General features: G+C 43.7%; 1 protein-coding gene across 1 annotated transcript; it reads right to left on the reverse strand.

Annotated features, from left to right (window-relative positions):
* Window positions 1–218: 218 nt before the first annotated feature.
* On the reverse strand, window positions 219–1,643 carry LOC126204248 (trans-Golgi network integral membrane protein 2-like). Its single transcript, XM_049938641.1, has one exon. It carries the CDS (start codon window positions 1,641–1,643, stop codon window positions 219–221), a length of 1,425 nt encoding a protein of 474 aa, XP_049794598.1.
* Between the last annotated feature and the right edge of the window lie 9,969 nt (window positions 1,644–11,612).

Genomic DNA, 11,612 nt, shown 5'->3' on the forward strand with positions numbered 1-11,612 from the left:
TTCGGACCCTTAAAAAAGACCTTGAATGGTCGACGATTCCTGTCCGACTAGGAGGTGCAGCAGGCACTTACGGACTTACGCAACAGGACACGGTACCATCAACCTGGTGCGTCGGTTGGATGACTACCTTAATGATCATGGCGATTTTGCCAGGTTGGCATACTGATTCTCGACTGTGCTGTCTTCTAACGGAAACATTTTGCTCATCTCTTATATTATTACCCGTCTGTATGTATGTCTTTTTGTGCCCGTCTTTTTGTGCCCGTCTTTTTGTGCCCGTCTTTTTGTGCTCGTCTTTTTGTGCCCGTCTTTTTGTGCCCGTCTTTTTGTGCCCGTCTTTTTGTGCCCGTCTTTTTGTGCCCGTCTTTTTGTGCCCGTCTTTTTGTGCCCGTCTTTTTGTGCCCGTCTTTTTGTGCCCGTCTTTTTGTGCCCGTCTTTTTGTGCCCGTCTTTTTGTGCCCGTCTTTTTGTGCCCGTCTTTTTGTGCCCGTCTTTTTGTGCCCGTCTTTTTGTGCCCGTCTTTTTGTGCCCGTCTTTTTGTGCCCGTCTTTTTGTGCCCGTCTTTTTGTGCCCGTCGTTTTTGTGCCCGTCGTTTTTGGGCCCGTCGTTTTTGGGCCCGTCGTTTTTGGGCCCGTCGTTTTTGGGCCCGTCGTTTTGTGCCCGTCTTTTTGTGCCCGTCTTTTTGGGCCCGTCTTTTTGGGCCCGTCTTTTTGGGCCCGTCTTTTTGGGCCCGTCTTTTTGGGCCCGTCTTTTTGGGCCCGTCTTTTTGGGCCCGTCTTTTTGGGCCCGTCTTTTTGGGCCCGTCTTTTTGGGCCCGTCTTTTTGGGCCCGTCTTTTTGTGCCCGTCTTTTTGTGCCCGTCTTTTTGTGCCCGTCTTTTTGTGCCCGTCTTTTTGTGCCCGTCTTTTTGTGCCCGTCTTTTTGGGCCCGTCTTTTTGGGCCCGTCTTTTTGGGCCCGTCTTTTTGGGCCCGTCTTTTTGGGCCCGTCTTTTTGGGCCCGTCTTTTTGGGCCCGTCTTTTTGGGCCCGTCTTTTTGGGCCCGTCTTTTTGGGCCCGTCTTTTTGGGCCCGTCTTTTTGGGCCCGTCTTTTTGGGCCCGTCTTTTTGGGCCCGTCTTTTTGGGCCCGTCTTTTTGGGCCCGTCTTTTTGGGCCCGTCTTTTTGGGCCCGTCTTTTTGGGCCCGTCTTTTTGGGCCCGTCTTTTTGGGCCCGTCTTTTTGGGCCCGTCTTTTTGGGCCCGTCTTTTTGGGCCCGTCTTTTTGGGCCCGTCTTTTTGGGCCCGTCTTTTTGGGCCCGTCTTTTTGGGCCCGTCTTTTTGGGCCCGTCTTTTTGGGCCCGTCTTTTTGGGCCCGTCTTTTTGGGCCCGTCTTTTTGGGCCCGTCTTTTTGGGCCCGTCTTTTTGGGCCCGTCTTTTTGGGCCCGTCTTTTTGGGCCCGTCTTTTTGGGCCCGTCTTTTTGGGCCCGTCTTTTTGGGCCCGTCTTTTTGGGCCCGTCTTTTTGGGCCCGTCTTTTTGGGCCCGTCTTTTTGGGCCCGTCTTTTTGGGCCCGTCTTTTTGGGCCCGTCTTTTTGGGCCCGTCTTTTTGGGCCCGTCTTTTTGGGCCCGTCTTTTTGGGCCCATCTTTTTGGGCCCATCTTTTTGGGCCCATCTTTTTGGGCCCATCTTTCGGGGCCCGACTACCTGTGCCTGACTACCTGTGCCCGACCTTTGTGTGCCCGACTTTTGTGGCATTCATTTTAGCGTGAGACAATAAGTGGACGTATCTATTACATCAGACCATTTATATAATCTGTATTTAGTCTGTTCTAGGCACTTCAGTCAAGAATCGTGCTGCTGCTATGGTCGCAGGTTTCTGATCCTGCCTCGGGCATGGATGTGTGTGACGTCCTTAGGTTTGATAGATTTAAGTAGTTCTAAGTTCTAGGGGACCGATGACCTGAGATGTTAAGTTCCATAGTTCTCAGAGCCAATCTGTGTTCAGTATTTTAGTCTTGTTCTGACCCTCTTGCTTTCAGCTCCTCTACACATATATTATACGCAACATATCGTATAATCTGTTTTCCATTTTCTAGTCTTCTTTTACCATTATTGTTCTTGCCTATCTTTTTGCAACTATTATATCTAAAATAGTATACAATACATTTTAGATATCTTAGGCTATGTTCTCACCTAGTATTTCCTTCCTTTTTTGTGCCCGATTGTGCCACGTTATCCATCCATAACTAAGTTAGCAGATGTTCTACTAACCTATTCCTACTTCTGGTAAGTGCCCTTAGTACATAGCTGCCGTGACATGGCTCTCGAAATTTCTGATAGCAACATCACAACATGCTGTATAGAATTCTAATGTAATTCGGAAAATTATACCAATATCGAGTGACATTTGTTTTAAACTGAATGAAATTTACATACATGTGTTAGTAACTTTACCAATTAGCAATCCCCTATTGTGCTTACACAGACTGTTTTCTCCTTTGGGACACACGTAATGATGGAGACTTTCATCGCTTGAAAAAGTATGAAAAAAAAAACCCAATCAGCCTCCTTCTTTTCATCAACATTCTGTGTGTGTTTTGCCGAATAGCTATTCCATAATAACTCTGTATTTTGTCACTTACCATGTCAGTTAATCTTCCCTTTGCCATCACTGCGTTTTGTTTTTTGTATGAAGCTTTCAGTCGGTGAAGTCTTGATCTCACTCATTTCTGTACTTGTCCAATACACTCTAATTTCTGCACTACAACTTTATCACCATAGGGCTTCAGTTCTTGAATATGTCTGAAGCTTTTAGAATGACCGTCACCAACGTAATTCACATGTAGCACTACATCACACGCAACAGAATGTTGAAATGTACTGGCAACACCAGCCACTTCCATTCCTCCACTCCTGCCACTACTTTTCGCGGTGCAATTATTTTCATGCGTACCTTTATATTTGTGAGGACTCCTGCAATATTTATATATTGCTCCTACATATAAAACTTTCCCTGTATACATAATCGTGGCTGATACTACACCATGAACAGATGTGGGTCCCCTTTTATGCCAGGTAACATCGAATACTGCAGCCAAGTCTCTATTACCACTGTTTTCTATTACTGCCTCTTCCATAGCTTTCTTCATAGATTCTGTACATATATCTTCTCTTTTAGACCCTAGAAATCTGTTATAGTTCGTGAACTTAGTTGCGGGATTTGGAAGAGTCATCACGCCACAGAAAACGGCAGCTGCAATAGCACCCTTACCAATTGTACTCAAGGCCCAAACAAATCTAATGTTGTGTTCATAGATTTTGCTACCATCTTCTTCATTTGGAGTTACTGCAACACTGTTCCAAAAGATGGTCCTGTATGAACACTTACCACACTTCAGTTTCGTTCCACTGGCAGTTTCTACGTGATTTTTTGTAGAGAGTTCCAGACGTACTTCACTACACTGGATATATCTTGCACAGTTTGCAAAAATTCTGTTCAGAGCTGATATTACAAATAATTTATTGACATACGATTCGCCCATGAAACATTCATACTTTTCATTAACTGAACCAAGCTTCCTCTGGGAAGCAGTTTCTTTGTCGCTTTCATTGCAATGGGGAGGTTTACAAGCTAGGTTAGGTTCACACACATGGTTACCGTCTTTATTGTTTATGGTATTAACTAATTTCGAACATTTCTCCTTTTCTTCAATCCTTCAGAGGACTTCTGGTCACTTTACGTTTACCCTTGATTATCCGTCAATAAAAAAGAGATTTCAATGAACAGAATTAACTACGAATATTTTCAGGATTACAAAAGAGTAAATCAACATGAAACACACGACAATCCTGTAAGCGATATATATCGAACTCTCAAAGGTTAGCCACAACACTTATTTTGTGACACTTATTTCCTTCCACATCACTAAAATGTACGCGACAAGCATGTAGATTTACGAGTACAACATTTGACAGCAGTTTACCAACGCCACAGTGGATCACGCAGAAAATATTTCAAAATTAATTTAAAAATAGTTGTAATCTTCTGAACTGAATAAATTGTATATCAATTTAAAGGGGAAATTCTGTATATTTTTAAAATGAAAGAAGTAAAAATTGAAGCCTCGCGGGGTAGCCGATCGCTCAGAGGCGTCATCTAACGGTCCACGCGGCTCCCCAGTCGGAGGTTCGAGACCTCCCACGGGCGTGGGTGTGTGTGTTGTCCTCAGCGTAAGTCAGTTATTATCTGCAGTTTAGTTATATTTTTGTTTACTGTGGTAGTACTGTCGTTTTACGTTGATGACGCTTGCTTTGTTTATTTGGTGTTATATCGTTGCAATTTTCAAGCTGCTAGGTTAGTTTCGTTATCGTCGCCGTGCTGTTAATCATGGCTGCTCCGCTGTCTATTTGCACCAAAGAAGAGCAACGTTAAGTGATCCGTTTTTTGTGGTCCGAAGGCGTATCAGGGGTCTAAATTCATGGATGACTTTCATCACAGTAAGGGAACAGTGTTTTGTCACAACGCAGTGTCTACGAGTGGATTGAAAAATTCCGTAATGGTCGCACAGGTGTTACGCAGACTGAAGGAGCCGGACGACCGTTTAAGCGACACATTGAGAATTCACGTGGAATGATTCTCTCAGACAGACGATTAACTATTGGCGAATTGGCACATGGTCTGCAAATTAGTCGTGGTTCTGCCTACGAAATCATCCTCAAAAGACTTGGGTTTCATAAAGTCTGTGCAAGATGGGTCCCAAAACAACTCACAAATGCGCTTTGACATCTGCCAGAAACATTTGGATCGCTATGATAACTAAAGCGGCAACTTCTTAGACAGGATCAATACTGGTGACGAGACAAGGATCCATCATTACAAGCCGGAGAGTAAACGGCTGTGTTTGGAACGGAAACATCCAAATTCGCCGTGCAAGGAAACGTCCAAGACCCAACCGTCCGCAGGAACACTGATGCTTACGGTTTTTTGGGACGCACAGGGTCCAGTACTGGAACATTATGAGGAAAGGGGCACAGCAATTAACAGTGTACTTTACAGTGAGATGCTTACTACCAGGCTAAAGCCTGCAAATCATTTATGTCAAAATGTGTTGTGTTGTTGTAGGACAATGCCCGTCCGCATACTGCTGCCCACACTGCTGAAACGCTCCAGAGACTCAAATTTGAAGTACTGGATCATCCTCCACATTGTCCCGATCGTGCCCCTTCTGACTATCACTTGTTTGGTCCACTCAAACAGGCATTAAGAGTCCGTCGACTTGCCTCGGAAGATGCAGTGGAAGAAACGGTGCTTTCCTGGCCCGCAGCTCAACCGGGAACCTTCTTTCATGAGGGCATCAGGAAGCTTGTACAACGATGGACCAAGTGCGTTGAAACGCAAGGAGAGTATGTCGAAAAATGATGTTCTTGTACGTTTCGTACTTGATTACAATAAAATTTTGTAACTACTTTGTCGATAACAATTGACTTATCCTCCTAGTTTAAGTTAAATTATGTAGTATGTAAGCTTAGGGACCGACGACCTCATCAATTTGGTCCCATAAGACCTTACCAAAAATTTCCAAAACTTTCTAAAAATTGAACATAGTCTGCCTGACGTGTTAATGGAGGTGATAAAACCTATCTTCTGGGCCATAACAGCATCTGAATTGTTGCAAAACTTTGTTCATGGAAAAACTCAAACCCCAATGAAAGTTTGAATAGTGTTATATTGTCAAGAATCCCCAAGACAGTATTCGTTCAATAGAAACACTTCACTTTGGTGTGTATGATGCCGGCCAGGATCGTCGTATTGTAAGGCCACCAGTGGTGGATCGTACAGTTACCACAGCACAGGTAACAGAGCTTGTGAGCCCAGACATATCAACACGAACTTTTGCGAACCGGTCATTAGCAATGGTATTAAGGCCGCGCACAGCCTGTGCACAAGAGACGGTCGTTTGCGCATACGACGTAGACCTGTTGAGTGCCGTCTCCCAGAGCGTATTCGTTGAAACCTCAATGGCCCCGTGTCAGGCGTTTTGGTCTGTGATGCGATAAGCGACAACTCTCCTTCACCTTTGGTGTTTCTGGAGGAGACATATCCAGCATTCGGTTGCCATTTTTGCACCAGGAAAGTGATGTTGTTCCGAGAGAGCAATGCCAACTCACACACTGCCTGTGAAACTCAACTTGCTCCGCAAGACGTGGCCGGTCTCGGTGGCAGAGCGGCTCTAGACGCTTCACTCCGGAACGGCGCTGCCGCTGCGGTCACAGGTTCGAATCCTGCCTCGGGCATGGATGTGTGTGATGTCCTTAGGTTAGTTTGGTTTAAGTAGCTCTAAGTTCTATGGGACTGACGACCTCAGAAGTTAAGTCACATAATGCTCAGAGGCATTTGAACCATTTGAACCGCAAGACGTGAAGCAGCTTCCTTTGCCAGCACAATTTCCAGACTTGTCTCCAATCGAGACCTGGGGTATGATGGAGCGAGAAATGATTACAGCGACTCGTCAACCAACAAAATTTACAGAACTATGTGAACAGGCCGAGCAGGCGTGGAATAACCTAACACGGGACATTATTCGTCATCTGTACGATCGACTGGATGCCAGTCAACGTCTGCATTGCCACTAATATGGATGTTTCTGCATAGGTATATACGTGATAGGCCTATACGTGATACCTCAATAACACTTGTGCTATTGATTTGCAAATGTCAACATTTGATGCACTGCATATGCACTGTTGCAACAATAAACCTTGATGGAACTGGAAACCTTTAGAAGACTGCAATTTTTTCTGGCAGTGTACATAGAGTTCCGCTGTTTTCAGTAACGGTGTCCTGTTTAAATAAGTTGGTTGGTTGGTTGGTTTGGGGAAGGAGACCAGACAGCGTGGTCATCGGTCTCATCGGATTAGGGAAGAATGGGGAAGGAAGTCGGCCGTGCCCTTTCAGAGGAACCATCCCGGCATTTGCCTGGAGTGATTTAGGGAAATCACGGAAAACCTAAATCAGGATGGCCGGACGTGGGATTGAACCGTCGTCCTCCCGAATGCGAGTCCAGTGTCTTGTTTAAATAAGTAATTAATTTGTTTCTATAGAGCTCTTATTCCCTACCGCTCTTCGGCTCTATATACATAAATTATCTGACGGACAGGATGAACAGCAATTCAATGATGTTTACTAATGACGCTGTGGAGTACGAGGAGGTTTCGTCCATGAGTGACTATAGGAGGGTACAAGAATCTCTAGATGATGTGACGAATGGCAACTTGCTCAAAGTGTACGAAAATGCAAGATAATGGCACTGAGTATTAAAAACAATCATGTAAAGTTCGAATACTGAATTAATAGCGTTTTACTTAACACAGTAACACGAACTAAATACCTAGGTGTAACGTTGCAGCCGCGGGGGATTAGCCGAGCGGTGTAAGGCGCTGCAGTCATGGACTGCGGCTGGTCCCGGCGGAGGTTCGAGTCCTCCCTCGGGCATGGGTGTGTGTGTTTGTCCTTAGGATAAGTAGTGTGTAAGTAGTGTGTAAGGGTAGGGACTGATGACCTTAGCAGTCAAGTCCCATAAGATTTCACACACATTTGAACATTTGTAACGTTGCAGAGTGATATGAAGTGGAATCAGTACGTCAGGTTGGTAGCAGGGAAACCAAATGCTCTCTTCTGTTTTATGGGGAGTATTTGGGAAGGTGTACTTCGTCTATAAAAGAGGTGGCATATAGAACGCTAGTGTGACACATTCTTGAGTGTTGATCAAGTTTTTGGGATCCCCATCAGGTCGTATTAAAGGAGGACATCGAAGCACTTAAGAGGCGTAATGCTAGATTTATTACCGGTATGTGCAAGTAGGACGCAAGTGTTACGCAGGAGCTCCTCCAACTCAAACAGGGATCCTTGGTGGGAAGGCGAGGCTTTTTTCGCGAGGCACTATGGTGGAAATTTACAGATACGGCATTTCAGGGCGATTACGGATACATTTTCTGACGTGAACGTACATTTAGCGAAATGATCACAAAGATTATATGATAGAAATTATGGGTCGTGCTGACGATATGTCCCTCCATATCCTCATCCAGTGACCTACTGTACATCGTGTGGACGTCCTTGGCTGTTGGCAGCGCCGCATTTTGCTCTGCTCTGCTATATGTACGAGCTGTTGAAGCAGATACAGCTGCAACATTGTCGCCATGGAAAATACACCCTTGGTCGAAAGTATTCAGCACTCTACTTAACTCTGAGTATTGTGAAATATAAGAAAATTAAATAAATAGAAACAACTCGTTCAAGTTTATATTGTTTATTAGAGACACAAAATGAATGTCTCGAAATCTGGCAGAAACCCCAAGAGATTCTGGTCATACATAAAGCACACCAGTGGCAAGACTCAATCAATACCTTCACTGTGCGATAGCAATGGTGAAGTCACTGATGATAGTGCCACTAAACCAGAGTTATTAAACACGGTTTTTCGAAACTCCTTCACCAAAGAAGACAAGTAAATATTCCTGAATTCCAATCAAGATGAGAAACATAGAAGTGTAACGAAGCATCTTAAATCACTTAATAAATTCAAGGCCTCCGGTCCAGATTGTATACCAGTCAGATTCTTCACAGAATATGCTGATAAAATAGCTTCGTATTTAGCAATTATATACAACCACTCGTTCACAGAAAGGTCCGTACCTAAAGACTAGGAAATTGTTCAAGTCACACCAATACCCTAAAAGGGAAGTAGGAGTAATCCGCTGAATTACAGGCCTATATCACTAACGTAGACTTGCAGTAGGGTTTTGGAACACATACTGTATTCGAACATTATGAAGTACCTCGAAGAAAACGTGGCACATAGCACAAATACAGAAAATAGTGTTCTTGTGAAACACAAGTAGCTCTTTCTACACATGAAGTAATAAGTGCTATCGACAGGGGATGTCAAATTGATCCCATATTTTTAGATATCCAGAAGGCTTTCGACACCGTCCCTCACAAGCGTCTTCTTACCAAACTGCGTGCCTACAGAGTATCGCCTCAGTGGTGCGACTGGATTCGTGATTTCCTGTCAGAAAGGTCACAGTACTTAGTAATAGACGGAAAGTCATCGAGTAAAACAGAAGTAATATCCGGCTTTCCTCAAGGAAGTGTTATAGACCCTCTATTGTTACTGATCTTCTATATTAACGACATAGGAGACAATCTGATTAGCAGTCTTAGATTTGTTTGCAGATGATGTTGTCATTTACCGTCTTGTAAAGTCATCAGATGATCAAAACGACTTGCAAAATGATTTATATAAGATATCTGTTTGGTGCGAAAAGTGGCAATTGACCCTGAATAAAGAAAAGTGTGAAGTTATTCGCATGAGTACTAAAAGAAATCAGCTAAATTTCGATTACGGGATAAGTCAAACAAATCTGAAGGCTGTAAATTCAGCTAAATACTTAGGGATTACCATTACAAATAACCTAAATTGGAACAATCACATAGATAATATTGTGGGTAGAGCAAACCAAAGACTGCGATTCATTGGCAGAACACTTAGAAGCTGCAATAGGTCTACTAAAGAGTCTGCTTACACCACGCTTGTCCGCCCCATTTTGGAGTACTGCTGTGCGGTGTGTGATCTGCATCTGGTGGGACTGACGGATGACATAGAAAAAGTACAAAGGAGGGCAGCTCGTTTTGTGTTATCGTGAAATAGGGGAGATAGTGTCACGGACATGATCCGTGAATTGGAGTGGCAATCATTAAAACGAAGGCGTTTTTCGTTGCGACGGGAACATTTCATGAAATTTAAATCACCCGTTTTCTCCTCCGATTGCAAAAACATTCTGTTGGCACCCACCTACATAGGGAGAAATGATCATCACGATAAAATAAGAGAAATCAGGGCTCGCACAGAAAAAATTAAGTGCTCGTTTTTCCCGCGTGCCGTTCGAGAATGGAACGGTAGAGAGACAGCTTGAAGGTGGTTCATTGAACCCTCTGCCAGGCACTTTATTGCGAATAGCAGAGTAATCACGTAGATGTATATGTAGAATATATGGTGGACCCAGCTTTTGCCCTTATTACAGCAGAAATTCGTTTTGGCAGAGAGTTCACTACATTTTTAGATACTTCGGCTCTTATGGCGTTCCATTCAGGCGCTGGCGGACTTTTAATTCTTCCTTTGACTTAATTGTGTGCCGCCTGAATTTGACCTGCAATAAACCCTATAAATACTCGATGGGATTCAGGCCAGTCCAGAAGCTCGATGTTATTTTCCCGAAGCCAAGTCATTGTGCGGGCAGATTTATGACAGGTTGCGTTATCGTTCTGGAATTTAACGACGTCCACGTTCTTTATCGCCAAAATGGGTTGTAAAAAGAGGGCAGTGAAGCAGATTACAGGACGTCTATGGAATTCATGCGGCCTTCGCATACGACCGTTTATCCCGTTCCCACAGCACTCATGCAGCCCCAGACCATAATGCTCCCTCCACCGTGTTTTACGATAGGTACCACACACTCTGGATTATATTCCTCACCATTCGACGACGGACATAGGTAACACACGGTGTACCAAAAGTCTGAGGTGATAATAAATATGATATAGTATTCTTTCATGAATTCTTAAATTATTACATTTAGTTTTCTACCCAAACTGGTATGTGTTGTAAGAGCATTAAGTTGACAAACCTATCTGAAGTTTGCGTCAGACCACACCACATTTGACCAGTCTTGTTGGGTGAACATTTGGAGCTTTGGAACCCACTCATACCGTGCCTTTCTATCCTTGTAAGAGAGCCGAGTGACGTCGACATTTTTCAACAGTATTTTGTCTTCCATCCGCTCAGACATCATTAGTGTAAAACTCGATTGGAGACGGCCGATGACTGTCAGCTGAAATATCGTGGTGAGATCTTGACGTCATCCGTCTGCAATTACGAAACACTTCAGAAAGAGATAAAATACATGGGATTGCTGATCGAAGCGTTTGAGACACTGACCACCTTACAAAAAATGATATGGAGGCTGCCACTCCAAGTAACGTCTTCCTGTAGTTGTTGTGGTGTTGAGTCCAGAGACTGGTTTGATGCTGCTCTCCATGCTAGTGTATTCTGTCCAAGCTTCTTCATCTCCGAATAACTACTGCAACATCCTTCTTAAACATCTTTGTGTATTCATGCTTTGGTCTCCCTCTACGATTTTTACCCACCGCAATTCCCTCAAATACTAAACTGATGATCCCTTGATATCTCAGAACGTTTCCTACCAACCGATCCTCTCTTCTAGTCAAGTTGTGCCACACATTTCTCTTCTACCCAATTATGTTCAGTACCTCCTCATTAGTTACGAGATCAACCCATCTAATCTTCAGCACTCTTCTGTAGCAACACATTTCGAAAGCTTCTATACTCTTCTTGTCCTGACTATTTATCGTACACATACACACATGGCTACACTCCATACAAATACTTTCAGAAAGACTTCCTGACATTTAAATCTATAATCGATGTTAACAAATTTCTCTTCTTCAGAAACGCTTTCTTTGACATTGCCAGTCTACATTCTAAATCCTACTTCGAACATAATCAGTTATTTTGCCCCCGAAAGAGCAAAACTTATCTGCTTTTTTAAGTGTCTCATTTCC

This window comes from Schistocerca nitens, chromosome 9 (assembly GCF_023898315.1).
Source record: "Schistocerca nitens isolate TAMUIC-IGC-003100 chromosome 9, iqSchNite1.1, whole genome shotgun sequence".
Classification (NCBI taxonomy): Eukaryota; Metazoa; Arthropoda; class Insecta; order Orthoptera; family Acrididae; genus Schistocerca; species Schistocerca nitens.

What these genes read in the sequence shown, in the direction of transcription:
- LOC126204248 (XM_049938641.1), bottom strand. Translation starts at nt 1,643, where the DNA reads ATGGGCCCAAAAAGATGGGCCCAAAAAGATGGGCCCAAAAAGACGGGC.